The following is an 18,607-nucleotide window of genomic DNA, read 5'->3' as shown; positions in this document are numbered from 1 at the left end:
TAGCTTTTTTTTCTCCCAATCCTTTTATAGATTCACTTACTTCAGTCAAGTTGCTTATTCGCTTAAGTTGATATTTTTAATAATTCATGTTTGTTGTTAATGTTTTTAAGTTTTTAAAAACAAAAGTAACATGATTGTATGCTATTTAGGTTTTCTAAATCATATTTAAAATCAGAAGTTACTTCTCAAAGGTGATATACAAGACAGATTTTTTTCTTATGTGCTTTGTATTATTTTACAAAATAATGGGTACCTGTTAGATAATGTTTTGTGTTTTGACTAAGCAAACTCATATAATTTTCATGTTATATTAGTAAAATTAGTTTTTTCTCATTTTGTTTAGATAGTATTTTGGATTTAGCTAATAAGATGTCACTAAAATCAGCATCAGCTATCATCTTTATATACTTACTGTGTATAATCACTGTACTTAACTCAAAGTTGACAAAACCTTGACCTTTTTGGAACTTACAATCTAAAAAAAGTTAATGCAAAAATATTTTCTTCCTTCTTAAAAGTTAATTTAGGTCAAGCATCTTTTGAAGCCATGGCATCCATTATAAATCGGCTTCACAAAAACTTGGAAGGAAATCATGACCAGCATGGCAGGAACAGCCTTCTTGCATCATATATCTATTATGTTTTTCGACTACCTAATACTTACCCTAATTCACCATCACCAGGTATGTTATTCTTTTTATTATGAAACTGTCTTGAGTAGACTGTGTGTTCATTTCAGTACTGAAATAATCTTGTAGTCCGTAACATGATCTGTTCATTCAACAGCAAACATTTATTGAATGCCTGCTAAGTACCATGAACTATGATAGCTGCTGAAATTAAAAGGATAAATAGATTACATTTTCAAGCATCATTGTTTATATAGTTTCCTTTTATTTGAATTAGAGAGATCTTGGTTTAATTAATTCTTGGAAATGAACCTTGAAAATGACTTCTGTCTCTGGAAGTATTTTATTATTCCCTATTTAGATAAATAGAATGTTGTATTTGTCATGAGAAGTGCTACTGGACATTAAAGAGGAAATTTGATGGCTCAGTAGTTTCCTAATAACCCTGTGAAACCTACAACGATATAAAGAAAGTTCTAATGTCTTCATATAAATAAAATAATGTAATCTTTCTGAATATTAGAGCCCTTAGCAGCTACTTGCTTTTTATATGGCAGTGGTGGGGAGGTGGAGGCGGGGGAATGTCTTAAGTTTGAATAACTCTTTAGTTCAGTTTGTTAATGATTATGTTGTGCATACCTTACAACCTGCTCACATATTTGTCTCTGTGAGTCATCATTCATCACTAGTGACAATGGTAAGTGCCCTTTTCCAGCTGTTGACAATGCTAACAATAATTATGACAAATAATTACGACATTCATTATGAAAACAAGGCATAATAGTAATCTGACTCTGTTCTAGCTCATTTTATTTCTTCACTTTATTGCAAAAAGAGAAGTAATTGACTCATTCTAGTTCATAATTTCCAAACTTGATTTTTAAAACTATACCATTTTGAGGCTCTGAGTGTGTAAGTGATTGTGGACTATATATAATTCTCCTCCATCTACCCTTTCTTTCGGTACACTATTGAATCCCACAGATTTTGTAAAACATCTTTTCTACATGCTGACCTGAACGGCTATATAAATTAATTAGTTGACAGGTGTGTGTCACTTGCAAAATGACACTCAGAACAATTTTCTTAACAAAAATAGAGGTAAATTATGTCTACAATTACTGGGTATTTTTTATATTAATAGAACATGGTTGAATGATGGTGTCAGGCTTGATTTTAGACAAAAAAATTCTTTTTTATATAACCTGGGATCTTAGAATTATCTTTAGTATACACATATGTACATATATATATATACACATATGTGTGTGTGTATATATATATCTATTCTCTCCCTCTAGTGACTGTGTATCAAAGGGCAGAGCAGGAGGGGTGGGAAAAAAGGAAGAGATATCAACTGGAACATTGTGGGTCCTAAATGCACCCATATCTAAGTGAAGGTAGTATGTGTATGTGTTTTCCATTACTTTTGTTTTTTATTGTACATGTAATATGTAATCATAAAAACATTGAAGAGACAATGATTTTATTTATAATTCATATGTTTTCATCAACTGCTGTAAAATAGAGTATCTCTATTTGGCTATCAGTAGGTCCTGAGTACTTCTTTCTTATTCACAGTATTTTTCATTTAGACATAAAAGCAATTCATGAGCTTTCTAGAATTTTGTAAAGTGGCAGAGATTTTTTTCAGGTCTTCTTCCCTGATTAATTTTCTTTGTTTAATTATGCACTGTTTTTTAATACAATTGTAGGTCCTGGGGGTTTGGGAGGATCGGTGCATTATGCCACAATGGCTAGATCTGCTGTGAGACCTGCAAGCCTTAATTTAAACCGTTCTCGGAGCCTTAGTAATAGTAATCCTGATATATCTGGGACTCCCACGTCACCAGATGATGAAGTACGGTCGATCATCGGCAGTAAGGTAAACTGAAGATATGCATCTATAAATTTGGTTTTCAGTTTATGAACAGATGATAAATATCCAATTGTTTTAATTTGTTCTTAATTTAAAAATATATTTGAGTTAGTAATAGCAAAAATGTTGTACATTTCTATTCTATCAGTACATAGTTTCATGTTTCTGTTAAGTATGCTTCCTGTTATAAACTGATTGGTTCACTCTGCTCAAGAAAATCTGCCAGATTCAAAAATTTGTCCAGGATGATCAGATACATATAACTCACTTTTGCCCATCTGTTACTTATTACATGAAAAATGGTTAGAATGATTTTTTATAGAATTAAAAGAGAGCTGTGTAACTACTGTGTAGGAAGGACATATCATCACTGATTTAAAATATAAGTCCCCCTTCTCAAAAAAAAATCAAGAACAATGATTAACCTTGATTGGTAATAAAGCAAACTGCTCTTGCTAAACTTGCTAATGTCAGCCAACGCTCTCCACTAAATCTAATGGTTAATTCTCCACAGTTGGTTACGTTACATCAGCTTTTGATACAGTTTAATTCTGCTTGGTTTATTCTGTTACCTTGGCTTCCACGGCACTACCCTCTCTTGGTTTTTCCTCTTATGTCCCTGGTAATACTTTCCGTTTCTGTTGTAGGCTCTTCTTTTTCTGATCTTTAATCTAGAAGTGTGCCAGGCCTTTGTCCTGTTTGGTCTTCCCACATCTTCTCCTATCAAGTCCCATGATTTTAAATAACATATTCTAATGACTCTCAAATTATATTTCTGGTACAATTCTCTCTCTTGACTTCTAAACTCAGCTGCTTTTCTAAATCTTTTTGTTCGGATCTGAGTATATATTAAAGGTAGAGCCACTTCTCACCACTTCTGATACTACATGGGGTCTGAGCTACCATCATCTCTTCCTGAATTAATGTAATAGCCTTAAAGGTGGTTTTCCTGCTTCCAACCTTCACTCTGTTCACAACATAGCAAGCAAAATGCTTCTTTAAAAGCTTAAGTAACAACAAACAAAGAAATAAAACAAGTTAGATTATGTCATTTTTTTGAGCAAGATCCTCCTGTGACTAACTCCTTCACCTCTGTTAAATCTTTACTTAGAGGATTACATTGTCAATGAGGTCTATTCTGACCACCTTATTTAAATATATAACCTCTTTCTCAGTGCCTCTTTCTCCTCAGCTTTGTCCCAGGGACTTCTAATCCCCTTATTCTGTTTCTTCATCTCCTAACATTTACTTCCTTTTACTGTACAATATAAGTCATTTACTTATTATGTTTACCTTTTAGTGTTTGTCTCCCTTTATCAGAGTATAAGCTCTGTTAGGGCAGGGATGTTTATTCATTGATGTATCCAATAATGTCCAGCATATGGAAGGTGCTCAATAGATTTATCCACTGAATGAAGGTTAGTAAGCATTAAGGACCTATAGCAAGAATAAACTACTTTTTTGAAAAATTGGATTATGGTTTTGTTTGCCTTCTTGCTACCAAGAGTGATTATATATTTAAAAATCTTAAGAGATTTGGCTTTATGAAAATTTTGGTTAGACTCCATTCCCTAATATAAAATACAGAACTGCTAAAATTCAAGAATACTTACATGAACAGGCTTTTATTACACTAGTGGCTATAGAATCATATTTGTGAGACTTTATTCATAATTGTTTTGCCAAAACTGATATATTCTTTGCCCTAACAATATTCTTATAACATTCATTATATAGATATAATTGTATCAGGTTTTAATTTTATTATTTTTAATCAAATGCCAGTGCAGTTTTACATTGACATACAGTTTTTATCTAACGTGTCATCTTATTTTTTCATTTTATTTTCAAACACTGAGAGCTTACTATGCAGGAGGCCAGTAGGCACTATGCTGAGGACTTTTGTAATATAGAGCCAAATCCTTCTGCTGTAACATGAGCGTTCATGTCACGTCAAGTACAATATGGCCCTTGTTCGGAGACGGAACCTATCACATCCCCCCTCCCTCTTCTCACCTCTCCTTTCCTTCCCCCTAGTATTGATGACTGGGCCTCACTCCCAAATATTTAATTGTTTAGAGGGGGACCCTGCACATTTGTTGTTTTTGTTAACTTTCCCAGGTTTCCTATTGTTTACACAGAGTTGATTACCATTTTTGCTACCTTTTCTGTTATTTTATCTGTCCTTTGGTGCTTTCTGGTTTGGGTCCATGCTCATGCCCTAATATATTTTAGTCAACTTGTCTTGAGTTATCTTCATTATTCTTATTTCAACAATCCTCTGAAAATCCCTTATAACTTGCCAGTTCTATTAACTGATTCCCAGGCCCCAGACCAGGTTTCTGGGGGTAGAACCCAGAATCTGAATTTCAAAATCTTCCCAAGTAATTCTAGTGGTCAGTCAAGTTTAAGAAATTGAAGTAAAGCCCTAGTTCCCTTCACCTAGGATTATAATAACTTCTTTCAGAAAGAGACATAATTCAGCTCTGATCATACACATTAATAGCATTTAAATTAAGTTCACTATTGTGATATGAAGATATAATTCCTGTGGAGAGCCTCAGCATAATGTTTTTACTTATGTTTATATAAAGTAGTAGTCCACTGTGTTTAATTGCAACAAGCACAGTAAAAACTGAGGGCAACCAGAAATCCACCATTATTTTTAGGATGGAGCAAATGGTTGGCATCTTTTTTTTTACTTAATTTCTCCTAATGCCTCTTAAAAAAACGTGAAAGAAGAGGCACAGTCAAATAGAATTATGGAGTGTTACTGCACAGTTTTCAGTTCATGACAGATGGAATTAATTTAAAGTCTTTTAGACAAGAGTGGAATGTTTTTATTCTTCTGTTTTTTTCTTTTAAACCCTAGTTAGAGTCAGAAAATTATCTGTTGCTAACTTGTACCATCTTTGGAGAGAGTTTGGGGAAGGGTGCTGCAGGAACTTTAGTTGTTGATCTTTCAGAGTGATTCCTTTACATGAAGAGAAATTACCTTTAAACACTATACTTAATGCTCTTTGTGATTTTTTAAAAATTATGTTATGAAATAAGATAATTTCAGTGAACTAATACTCTTAGGTGTCTAAAAATTTTGCTTGCTGTAACAGTACTAATTAAAAACATGTTTGCATTGGAAAGTCTGGATTTCTTTAAGAATAATTTATAGCATGCCACATGTAATATTTCTTTCCTTTCCAACTGCTTTCTATTGTATGCTTAGGGTTTAGATCGCTCCAATTCCTGGGTTAACACTGGTGGTCCAAAAGCTGCCCCATGGGGATCCAACCCCAGTCCAAGTGCAGAATCAACACAGGTGGTGTTTATGTTAGAGGTTTCTTTATTGGCTGCTGATGTTTCCCTGTAGAACATTACTTTCTAGTATATACTATGATTTCAGTGGCTTGCTTTTTAATCATTAAAAATTGTGTATTTTTGTTCGCTTAGCACATTTTCCAACTACTATGCATGAATACCACCATTTGCACCAGTAATGTTCTCCTTTCCTATTTCCTCTCTTCTCCTTCCTTCCTTCCTTATATACTCTATTGATATTTCAGTGCCTGCTGCTTATGCAATTCATGGCTTTGATAACTTTTTGCTTTAAAGGTAGCACATCTTCAGTAGAAATGTGAAATTTTATTGTGTGGGAAAAACCTAACAGTTTTCATTTGCTTTGGTTTAAGGTGTAGCTGTTGTATCATTTTCATTTAGCATTTACTATCTTGTCATTTTTTTCCCATAATCACGGACTAGCAGTAATGGTAATAAGCTGAAATTAAATGTAAACAGTATATGATCCCCATACTGTAAGAGTAAATACCAGAGTCAAAAATTCCTTAATTTGTACTGTGTTGCAAAGTATGAAATTTGTTATAACTTACTTGAACTAGAGTTTGTCTACCTAAATCTAGTTGCCTGATAGCTAATACTGCATGATCCCTCAAAATATACTTCTCATCTGTATATTGGTTTTGGAGGAAAATGCTTTTGTTGTTGAAATAAAAGTTTAATACCATATTTAATATTTTAAATGATTTATATTTAATATAGCATATGACAAACATGATTAATAGTTCTTGATAATAGTGAAAATTGAAAGAAATCAGTCTAAACTTAATTTTCTTTATTGAATATAATATTCTTAGTTTCTTTTTACTGCCTGAGACCAGTGAGAAGTATGTTTTTACTTTTTACATTTTCTTACCAGATATGTGCATGTATACAAATCACACAGATTAAAGTTTCATTCTTTGCAGCACTCTGAATTTATATAATCATTAAAATGCTCATTTTTTTAAAAGACTAAAAGCATATAGAAACCATTTTGGTACTTCTAATGCATGGCCATTAAAGCAGCTTAAAATGGTGAAAATGAGATGAGCAATAAAATTAATTGTTGTTGAAACCACAGAAAAAAACCCTCTATTATAAAAGTTATATGTAATCCTTGAGCCACAGAGTCATCCACAGCAAACTTTAATGTTATCTCGTCATTCATCCATCTTCACTCCATAGGCTATGGATCGAAGTTGTAATCGTATGTCTTCGCACACAGAGACGTCAAGTTTCTTACAAACATTAACGGGGCGCTTACCAACTAAAAAGGTAGATTCATATGAAGACAATCCCTATAGGGGGAAAATAATTCAACAGTTAAATAGATGTAAGACTTATTTACATAACCAGTATGAGATGTTAGAGTAGTTCTGTTGTGCTTAAAAATACATTGGAGCAAGCACTGCTTGCCTGATGCCTTTCTGGGCATACCTCTCCAATGTGGGCTCTTTATCTCACATTATTATAATGTTTATATCTTTGGGATCGACTGCTTTTAGAATTTAGTGAATTCAAATTTGATCATCAAAGTTTAGTGCCAAAAAATGTATCAACTCTTAATTCTGTTTCTGTAACTGCTTCTGTTTTGTTTTACATCTCCAGGGAAAGGAAGATGAGTTAGAAAAATTATCACTCTTAGTAAGATATGTTGATTTGCTTCCCTTATGCACAGTTTTGTTAGTCCTTTTTCATATTAATATACACTACTTTGCAACTGCTTTGTATGCATATCCATTACAAGGCAGGAAATTCCTGCTGTTTTTATAAAAAGACTTAAAATACCTGAAAACTGAAAATTAATGCCTTTTATCAGTTTAAAATTTTAAAGGTATTTCCTAAATTGTACCAGCAACATCCATGAATTATTTGCATATGTTGAAATGTATTTAAGATACAAGCAAGATTTTTTTTTGTTAACTGTGAATTTTTGGTCTAGCTTCTGTTTGCAGGTACAATTTAGGAGGCTGTTTCCCACCTATCCTTTTAAAATTACATTTAATGCAAGATAACATGTAATTTTCTCAGCTGTTCAACATGCCACTGTCTTACATGTATCAGTAGCCGTTTCGTTAATGGGTGTCCTCACTGCATCATTGAATGGCTCACATGCCTTATTTTTCTTATTCTCATTATATCTTCATTTGTATTTGCATTTATTATTTGGTTTGTGTTACAAGCAGATAAGACTTTGAAATTAACTTTGGATTTTCTTCTGGATAGCTTTTCCACGAGGAGCTGGCTTTGCAGTGGGTTGTCTGCAGTGGCAGTGTTCGGGAATCAGCTTTGCAACAAGGCTGGTTCTTTTTTGAGTTAATGGTGAGCAAACTAAACACATTATTTTATATTGTTATATTGTTTTCCTTAGTGAATAATTCTGTGTTAGCTCATTATTTCATCCTAGAAATCTTTTTCTGTTGCCCATCTTAAGGTTTTGCATGTGCCTCCAAGACAAAATTACATATGTTCATCTCTAAATGTAAACACTGTGGACACTCAGCACAATTTATGTAGAACTATAAAGTGAAAGGGTATCTCGCCGCAACCCTCCTTACCCAGAACGACTCAGGAGACACGGGCCCACGCAAGAGACTTCATTATCTGAAGGAGAGAGTGGCTGCCCCAGAGGGGGGGTGGGGAGAGAGAGCGAGCAGGGAGAGCAGAGGGACAGAGAGACAGAGAGATACAGCAGAGAGAGACAGAGAGAGAGAGAGCAGCAGAGAGACAGAGAGAGAGAGAGACAGAGAGAGCAGGGAGAGCAGGGGGACAGAGAGAGACAAAGAGAGAGCAGAGAGAGGGAGAGAGGGCAGGGGGACAGAGAGACAGAGACAGAGAGAGGGGGCAGCAGAGACAGACAGAGACAGAGAGAGACAGAGGGCAGCAGTGTGGTGCCTTTTATTGTGGCGGATCCGCTGGGCCTGTTGCTTTGGGGGAGGGTCGAGATGTTTAGAGATAAGGCGGGGTAAACCCAGTCAAGCCCCAGGCAAGCCCAGGCATAATTCTCACCAGCTTATGTGCTTGGGACCATGGGGTAAATGGAGGATAAATTACTATATTCTTACATAAAGCTCAGTTAATTTTTTTAGGGATGGTTGCAGAAGCTAGCTGTCTTTTTAAAGAAAACCTGTAGTACATTCTTTCTTAGTCTGAGCATGCTAGTGTATAATGGCAGTACTGTAGATTTTATCCCAAACATAGATAAAAAGAGCTCTGTAGATACCCACTACTTTTATGGTTAGAAAGCTGTGAAGGAAAAGCCAGTTGGAGCCAATAGAAAATATTTTTTGCTTAATCCAATAAAAGATATTAAAAACAAAGGAATAAATTGGTGTTTTAATATCAGTACACACATAAACACATGGGAACACAAAAGCAGGAAACATTTATCAGTTATGTACAATGTGATAGCGCTGCCCCTACAGGCTAGGTATTACCAAGATACAGAGAGAGTAATTAACTTTCTCTAAGTATATATAGCTTGCAGACTGTGATTCAAACTCAAGACATTCTGGCACTAGGACCTTCCTTTTCAGCCTCTGAAAGCTGAAAACTTTTTCTTCTGAAAAGAAGTGTGTAAAAAAAAAAAAAAGAAACAAACATAGAAAGAAGGGAAAGAAGAAACAAAGAGAACTTCCAGAGTATGTCATAAGGTCATTCTCAACATTGTGAGTGTTACCTGTGTTGGGGATCAGAAGACATTTCTTCTAGAGATTTAGTAATCTACAAAAAGTAAACCAGGGACTATATGGAAGTGATAGGCAACTCATTTTTTTTCCCTAGATAATAAACACCAATTTTATAATTCATGTGTTTTTTATGTAAAATCAAATTGTAGTTATTTATTTATTTTTTGATAATCTTACATCAGTGTTCAGATTTCATACTCAAAAGGCTGCAGTTTAAGACTTGGCTCTGTTATTTATTAACAATAGAACCTTGACTTCAGTTTCCCTAAATTTAAAATTCTTTATTGCCATTACCACATATTATGATAAGAATCTATTTTCAAAAGCATTTTGTGAACTTAACTCAGTTTGTTAATTTTTACCTATTATTTTATTGCTAATATTTAGTCATTAGTATTTAATATACACTCACCATATGTCATTATGCTAGATGCTGAAGACACTATAGTGAATTTAAGGTTTCTCAAAGCTTATCATTTGGGAGATATGGAATGGCAAAGTTGTTGAGTCTTGGAAAGATTTAATTTAAAACAATTTTAAAGAGTGAAATTTTTTCTGTTAACATACACAATTTTTTTCCTTTTTGTAGCCAAGATAATTTTATGAAGGTGAAGCAGTGATTGAATTGTACTCTGTTTGATATTTCTTTGGAACATACAAAATACTGCAGGGAACTTTTCAAAGTATGTAAAGAGTTTAAAAAAGCATTTCAGCCATCTATTAAATCACATGGTATATGAAAAAATAGCCCTAATATTTAGAATCACTATATCTGTTAATTACATCCATAAGAAATTAAACTAATAGCGTATTTACTTTTTCAGGTAAAGAGCATGGTGCACCATTTATACTTTAATGATAAACTTGATGCACCAAGGAAAAGTCGTTTTCCAGAACGTTTCATGGATGACATTGCTGCTCTTGTCAGCACAATTGCTAGTGATATAGTTTCACGATTTCAGAAGGTAACAATAATGTATTTTTTAATTAAATTAAATCTCTCTTTAAAACTCACATTAAACTATCATACTTTTATTCGTTTTTGCTTTTTGTTCTGTTTCCCAGGACACAGAAATGGTTGAGAGACTCAACACAAGCCTTGCATTCTTTCTCAATGATCTGTTGTCTGTTATGGATAGAGGGTTTGTCTTTAGCCTCATAAAGACCTGCTATAAACAGGTAATGGGCACATAATTTGTAAAAATTAGTAATCAGATAATCCAAATACTGTGTTTTCTCTTTTTAGGGCTGCAGCAAAGAGATACTAACATACTCATATACTGATTTTTTTTAAAGCTTATTTTTATTATTAAGGCAAAATGAATTTCATTTATCAGGACACAGGACTATGGCAAGCTACCATCAATAGTCTGCTTTTCCCTGGGTTATACTGGCCACTCATGACTCTAGTTCCCACATTGCATCAAGTCAGTAGTTTAAATGTAAAGCAACCCCAAGATGTGGTGTTAGAGTAGCATTTATAGTGAATGAACAGCTAACTGAACTTTTTGTGTCCTAAGTGATTTTTTTTTTTAAGGCATCTGTATTTTGCTGTGTATTCTTCCTAAAGCAGACCTGGACATTGTTGAGTTTAGAATTATGGACAAATGTTTACTCAAGTCTCCAATGTCATTCATTATTTGCTTTTACCAAACTAAAAGCATTCTGGAACTTTTCCATAAACAGCTGATTTTATTTAAAAATTTTTATCAACTGATTAATGAAACCTGATTTTTTGAAAACATTAGATATTGGTCCTGATATGCCATTTGGGGGGTGAGCTCTATAATCATCCTTTTAAAATTATCTTTTAAAGGAGCATTAAAAACATACACATCTCTGAGTCCCATGCCACCATTATTGAATGAGTTTGAATGCTGCTGGTAGGGGGCAGAGAGTGCAGGACACAGTGCTTGTGAAGCACTTCTCAGCTGGTCCACAGATTATTTTGGGGAGTTAGTTTATAAGAATGTTGTTTAGCAGTCTCATATTTAGAATTTTGAAAATCTTTTCCATTGGATTCCTTATTGTATGTTTCTTTTTAAAAAGAAGTTCAAACTACACATGGGCGCTGAGCACTTGAAAATATTTGCAATAAGATGTACTAGTCTTACTTTTCTCCAAACATTTTATGTAATGTTGCTCCCAAAACTTGTCCTGTCTTTATTCTTCAAGCACTCCTCCTACACTTGCCATACATTGAGCCTAGATCCTGGGGATGCTAAAGCTATTAAATCAGTTAACATGTCTTCTCAAGTAGTTTATAGTGTAGCTGGGAAAATAGACAATTATAAATATAGGTAAACAAAGGTTCTGTAAAAAGAAAGGTTAATTTCTTTTATGAAGTTATTTTGGTGGTACGCTTTATTTTCACAAAATGAATCTTTGAGAAGTGAAAATGTTGAGCTATATTGGAAATATGAGAATGTGGCTTTTAGCCTAGTCATTGGGTTTATACAGTAAATCTTGTACTTGCAAATTTTTTATTTTACTAGTAACTCTATAAAAAGCTGGTACTGTTATTTAAACTATAAAACCTAGAACTGCCCACTGGGTACTGTTCTTTAATCTGTCATTCTGATGTTGATATTAGAGAAATGATGTATTCAATTGGTATTCTCTTATTTATGCAATGCTTATAAGGTATCTTCAAAGCTTTATTCATTACCAAATCCAAACGCCCTGGTGTCCTTGAGGCTAGATTTTCTGCGAATCATCTGTAGCCATGAACACTATGTTACATTAAACTTACCCTGTAGCCTGCTTACTCCACCTGCATCACCATCACCTTCTGTTTCTTCTGCAACATCTCAGGTATGAAAAAAAATTTTTTAAGTCCACATTTGTAAAAAAGCAAACTAAACACTGAAAAAATATACAGGTAATACTATTGAATAATGGCTGTATGATAAGGTAAGCTCTGTCCTAAGTGCTTTGTAAGTATTAATCTTCTCAAAGCAACTCTGGGAGGTAAGTTTTATTATTCTCATTTTACAGATCAAACACATAAAAGTCAATAACTTACCCAAGGTCACACACACATAAATAGGTTTGGAGTTAGGCTTTGAACTAAGGCACATGTCGGCTTTATTTTTAGAGCTCAGGTTCTTAACCACTATGTTGTATTCCTCTTAACAGATTTATGCATGTGTGAATGAATTCATTTACATATTTAGATGTTTTCACAATGGGTTTTCTTGAGTTTGGAATGCAAGATGTTTATTAGGGATAAGTACCTATGAAAGGAAGGGAAATGAAACATAAATTAGTGGAGAAAGAAGTCAAACTGTAGTTCAGTCCTGACAAAGCCCTGCCTTCCTCTCTTTATCCAGAAAACCCAAAGGAAACTGGATGGATGTTTATAGATTTTCATGGGGTGGCACTTGGCTTCAACAGCTAGTAGTTTCTCTAATGGTGAACAAGGGTTATTGTAGCCATTATTATGTGTCCTTTCATACAGATTGAGATAAGGGATTCTGTGGTTTTAGTATCAGAGAAGCATGGTTTTCGCCTCCTACTGAAACATTCTTTCTATGTAACTACTGAGGCAAACAAGCTGCTTCCTTAAGCTCTTAGTGTCTAAAGTCAAAGTTGATATTAACTGTTTTTAGTTTTATTTTTAAGATATTTAATCCTGAATGTCATTCTCCAGGCTAGATCAATCTCAGATGATTGATAAAGGAAAATTCAATCTTAGAAAGATTGGAAAGCATCAGAGAGCACCCACAACTTTTCATTTTACCTTTGCAAAGAATCTTATGGATCAGCCTGTTTCCACATACACTTTCAGCTGGCTACATAGACTTCCTCCCTATTAACAAATGAGACTGGTCTTTTGCTTTCTTCCCCCATCCTCTGCCAAAGATGTGGCCGCCAGTCAAGAACAAATTAATCATAAGTGCAATTCCTAAGACCTTTAATGAAATACATTTGTCCACACCTAAATCCCTGCTGAACATCTCATTCAGCCAAGAAATACATAGAATTCTTTATATTATCTTGTTCCCCACTTTCTAATCTAACTACATAATTTTCAGATTCTAATAAATGACAGTAACTGTACTCTTCTGGGGTGGGGGGAGCCAAGAATAATTTTATATACTTTATTAGGAAGATGATTTCTATGTAAGAAACCTGAAATCTGTTGTTCTTCTAAGAGACCTCAAGTGGATGGTTTTGAATATGGATTAAAGAGGGTGAGGTTAAGGACACTCTTACTTTTAACTGTATCTTGAGGGATGCTATTTTGCAGTTTTACAAGACTTTTAAAAGTGAGTGGACTACAGAATGATAGCAACTTTCTAGAGATAGTGTTTTGTCTGTAAAACAAGTTTATTGGTATTTGGATTGTCTCTGGAAAACAGTAGCCTGGATTATTAATATTTCTTTTAAACTCAACTGTGGGTACATAATATATCATTTGGGTTTAATTGGTTTTTTCCCCCTTCAGAGTATGATATTGAAATATTAAGTGACTAAAAGAATGAAGAGAAAACAGATGGAAATGTTTCAATATGAGAAAAAGGAAATTGACAATAATTAAAAGTGTTATTTCATCATAGTTCCCTATACCAAAAGGAACGACATTTACTTCTTCCAGTGTTAATAATAGTAGGATAAAATAACATACCCTAGGCAAAGTTTATCTCATTTTCAGATAACGCTTGCATTTCGTTTGTTTTAATGAACTATCTAAAGGATGTTGCACAGCTGTTAACAGTTTTGTTCTACCTCACTTGCAAACAGAGCTCTGGATTTTCCACAAATGTACAAGACCAGAAGATTGCAAATATGTTTGAATTGTCTGTGCCTTTCCGCCAACAGCATTATTTGGCAGGACTTGTGTTAACAGAGCTGGCTGTCATTTTAGACCCTGATGCTGAAGGGTGAGTAGACTAATTTTTGCCTAGTAGAATATCAATTTGATTTTGGGCAGAGGGACAAAGTATCTCACTCACACTCCCTAAGAAACAAAAGAATGCCTTTTTTCTGCTCCTCTTCTGCTTCTCTAGAATAGTGATTTTCAAAACTTGTTTGGGCAATAATTGCCCTTTCTCCACAGTTTTTCTCATAGTAGGATCATTGGGAGTTAAATGCAGTTTAACCCCATGTAAGAGCTCCAGAGAACAAAAGGAGATATCTTTGAACAGGTTTTATGAGGGTCCTCTGATATATTTGTCGAATGAATGAAAGATGAAGTTTATCAAGTTCTTAGCAGTAGTCAGACACAGTCAGTGCTCCGATTGTGAAAGGCTAAATCTGCAAATGAAAGGAATGTGTTTTTTTGTAATGGCAACTGCCCATGTTAGGAATGTATTTTAAAGAAATAGGGTTCTGAAAAGGTGCTTAATGGCTTTCCATGTAGGATGGGGTAGGTGGTTACAGACAATGGAGTATGGAGAGGATAGACTAAATGGGTGAAGCTCTGGGCCTCTCACTCCTGCTTGCCACCAGTTTTATATTTTGCCATTTGACAAATGAATATGATGTCATTTTGGAGGAAAAAGGATCCATTGTTTGGAAAAAAAAAAAACACCACTCTGAAAACAACTTCTAAATATACTAGCTTTCTTTAATTACTGGTACATCTTACTCATTTGTATTTTTCCAGTATATATGTTTGATGTATCAGGATATTTTTGGTTATAAGAAACAGAAAACCTTTCATACTCGTTTTACTAAAGTAAAGAAATTTATTATTTCATAATTGGAAGAAAGTGTTTTTTTAGCACAGTACAGTCAGCTCAATGATGTCATCAGGGTTCTTGTTCTTTTTATCTATTTACCAGAAGTGTCTGTTTTATCCAATGGCTAGTGCCTCTCATGACTGAAAGATAGTGGGCTCTGAGACTTCTCCATTGTTCATGACCGGCAGGAGAGTGGGGGGAAACCCTCTTTCCAAGCATGCAATGTAAATCTTTCCTTTAGACTGATTTGGCTCACTTATTTGTCCTGTACTATTGCAGTCACCAGGTCAATGCCTGGTTCCTGAATGGATTAGATCAATTCTATTCAAATTTGGTGTTTAGACAAGTGTCAGTTCATGGGTTTGTTACAGAACACAAGAAGATGAGGAACTTGCACCTAAATGTAAAACTATGTCACTAAATACATTTAGTGTTTAGTTCATATGGCTTTATTTTTTTTGTAGCACTTCTCAATTAAGGAAGCAGTGAGTAGATGAACATTTATGTCTCAGACTGATAACAAACCGTTTGCTAACTGGCTGCTTCAGGTACCAGGGCTAGTCTAATCAGGACCTACTCCTAAAACTGGGGATAGAGTCAGCTTCCCGTGAGTTACCAGCAGAGGAATATCTACCTGAAAAAAAAAAATGAGTTCTATTAAGAAGGAATACAGGGGATATAGGTACCTACTGTGTAGGTGTTCAGCAGTGTCTGATATAAAGAATAGAATATTCAAAAAGTCAACTATTTATGTGGTTTCTTTTTCATGTCAAATGTCAGTTTTATTAAAATAGGTTTGTTATGTTTTTGTGGAACAATCTAGGAGTTATGCAAGAATTTTTTACTCTCTTTTACCTCTTCAAGCTAGAACATTTTGGTATATGTTTTCTATAAAACATAGGTTTTCTTTAAAGTCCACAAAGCAATAATAGTTGTGTTTACTACTACCTTTTCTTTGTCTATTCAGTTAAACAAGATATCAAAAAGGCTTTAAATGTAGTATACAGGATGGTAAACTTAGTTTTTACTGCTGCCTATTTCTTCCTTCTCTCACTTTCTTACACCCAATCCATTTGTGAGTTTCATAGGTACTCCTCCAAAATATATCCCAAGTTCAGCCGTTTCTCTCCATCCTCACTGTTACTCCACTAATTATGCTCCTACTCTTTCCCCCTTAAATTTCTTTTTTTACACAGCAGCTCAAATTATCTTTTAGAAGTGAGTCATGTCACTTCCTTGCTTATAACTCTGCACTGTGGATGTATGCTTTTAAAATAGTACTTAAAATAAAATCCAGACCTTTAAAATAAAATCTTACCAGCAGAGTGGAGAGGAAGGGATATCTCTAGGAGAGCCAGGTGTGAACTCCCTGCCTCAAGAAAAAGGAAAAAATCCTTGCAATGTGAAATGCAGCTAGACAATAAGTGAAAGAATGTAAATATCCACCTTTGACAAGGAAACCAGAAAGCAATCCAGGATTGGAGGAGCCAATCAGTGCCATTGTTTTTGCTCCTTCCACATGTTGGTGTGCCTCAGAGCAGGATCTGGGTGCAATCCAGCACTTCTACCTTGTTGCCTGCTACCTGTTACCCACCAGCATAACCCAGAGCACATGGGGGCCTTGGGGAAGTGTGCACATGCACAGTACCTGATCCTGGCTGCTAGCGGGGTCTGTGAACGCCTATGTGGAAATACTCAAGAGCAGTGCAGAGTACTAAGAGCCAAGGGGAAACATGCATGGAGCCTGAATCCATGGTGACAGCAGGACCTGGTGGGCACCCAATGTAGGAACTTCCCCAGAATGTTCCCAAGCAGCCCAGAGCAAGCACAGGCATTTGGGTGAGAAGGTACAGGAGGTTCAGCAGGTACCACTGGGAATTACCAGGAGTGCACCCCTGATCTGTTGCTGGCCCATCAACCTCTCCACACTAGTGCAGAACCCACAGGTATCCACCCAGGAGCCCCACCAAAGGGCCCTCAAGGACACACCACCAGGGCTGCACCCTGGGACCCCGGCAGCAGGAAAACTCCATCCCATACTTATTGGCCTCCAGCTTGCCAAAACATAGGTAATAGACTCAGTACCTGAAAATTAGTATGAAGATCAAATGGCAAAAAATAACAAAAACAATTACATCTAAAAGTTAAGGGAATCACTTAATAATTGTGTAAAAGAGGATATTATATACACTAAACAGGGAGGCAGGGGAGTAAGAAATGTAGTGCTGGGAGATGGTGGGGAAGATGGCAGAGTAGGAAAGCAAGGTGGAAACCTCCTCTCACACACACACCAAGGAAGCAAATACAGCTAACCCTGAAAGCAACCTGAAAACTGTAGATCAGGTCACCTACATCTGGAGAAGAGAAAACTACACAGATAAGGGTAAAGTAGGAGAGTCTTGATCAAGTGGGACAAAAGCCCTTCCCCATCCCAGCCCACAAGGAGGAGGAAGAGGAATGGAGTGCAGAGGGGATAGGCTCTCAGGAACTCTGCACACTTCTGGGGACACTAGTCCACACTGCATTGGGTTCTGGTGATTAGCTGGACATCAGGGAGAGTTGGAACACTGTGGGAGGCAGAGACTCCAGCCACTTGTGGAGAACAGGCATGCTCCAATTGTCTGGCTGAGATGCAAAGCAGAGGTACAGTTTGAAAGATCTGCCAGCAGCAGGAGGGTGTTAGAGAAGTTCCAGAGGGGTGAGGGTTGGACTGAGCTCTCTCTTCTGGAGAAAGGGCAGGTGGATGACACTTACCCGAGCCTTCTGTTGCCCAACAGGTCACGCACTCATGGGAGCCTCAAACCATCCCCCTCAATGGAGGTTAAGCTCTGAGGCACTTCCCTATGTGCCACCTGCCTGCCTGGCAGGCAGAAGGAGGCATTACCAGCTTTCTTGGATGTGTCTTAGCCCAACTGGGGAGGCACCTATGGGAGACAGCTGTGAGCACTCCTTCCTCGTTGCATGACCACATGCCTTGCTGGCCATGTGCACAACTAGCTCCAGAGTCAAGTGACCATGCCCTGCCCACCCATTAGACCAGCAAGGCAGGCAGAGGGCAGCCCCACTTACAACAGTCCCAGCAGAAGCACTGCTGATCTGCTTACAAAGGACTGGCTGAGGCAAACTGCCATCCTCAGAGGACTGAGCTAGATCACTACCAGCAGATAGACAGAAAGGCGACCCTACCCATAGCCTACCAACAACTCCTGCAAAGGAGAACCAAGCACTGGAGAGGAGAGAGTCTTGAGCTTTTGGGCACCACAGGACACCCTCTTGATAAAGCTATTACTCTCTAGACCAGGAGGCATCACAGTTCCATCTAATACAAAGGAAGAAACAGAGAAACCCTGACAAAATGAGGAGACAGAGGAATATGTTCAAAAAAAAACT

At 36.1% G+C, this 18,607-nt stretch overlaps 1 protein-coding gene across 13 annotated transcripts in view; it reads left to right on the top strand.

Annotated features, from left to right (window-relative positions):
• The window catches only part of DOCK7 (dedicator of cytokinesis 7), a 252,706-nt gene that overhangs the window by 161,930 nt on the left and 72,169 nt on the right, over window positions 1-18,607 (top strand). For 5 of the 13 annotated variants that reach the window (XM_036911266.2, XM_036911265.2, XM_057500267.1 and 2 more), the window contains 10 exons: window positions 519-683; window positions 2,345-2,514; window positions 5,732-5,824; window positions 7,027-7,116; window positions 7,450-7,485; window positions 8,068-8,163; window positions 10,355-10,495; window positions 10,596-10,709; window positions 12,174-12,344; window positions 14,277-14,416. In XM_036911266.2, the coding sequence (XP_036767161.2) occupies window positions 519-683; window positions 2,345-2,514; window positions 5,732-5,824; window positions 7,027-7,116; window positions 7,450-7,485; window positions 8,068-8,163; window positions 10,355-10,495; window positions 10,596-10,709; window positions 12,174-12,344; window positions 14,277-14,416 (1,216 nt within the window). The remainder of the gene's footprint in view (window positions 1-518; window positions 684-2,344; window positions 2,515-5,731; window positions 5,825-7,026; window positions 7,117-7,449; window positions 7,486-8,067; window positions 8,164-10,354; window positions 10,496-10,595; window positions 10,710-12,173; window positions 12,345-14,276; window positions 14,417-18,607) is intronic. The other 8 variants (XM_036911268.2, XM_036911267.2, XM_036911272.2 and 5 more) reach the window with 5 other exon arrangements.

The sequence above is a fragment of the Manis pentadactyla genome, chromosome 4, assembly GCF_030020395.1.
Source record: "Manis pentadactyla isolate mManPen7 chromosome 4, mManPen7.hap1, whole genome shotgun sequence".
Taxonomy (NCBI): domain Eukaryota; kingdom Metazoa; phylum Chordata; class Mammalia; order Pholidota; family Manidae; genus Manis; species Manis pentadactyla.
The sequence above is the reverse complement of the archived record's forward strand: the minus strand, read 5'-3'. Positions and strand labels throughout refer to the sequence as shown.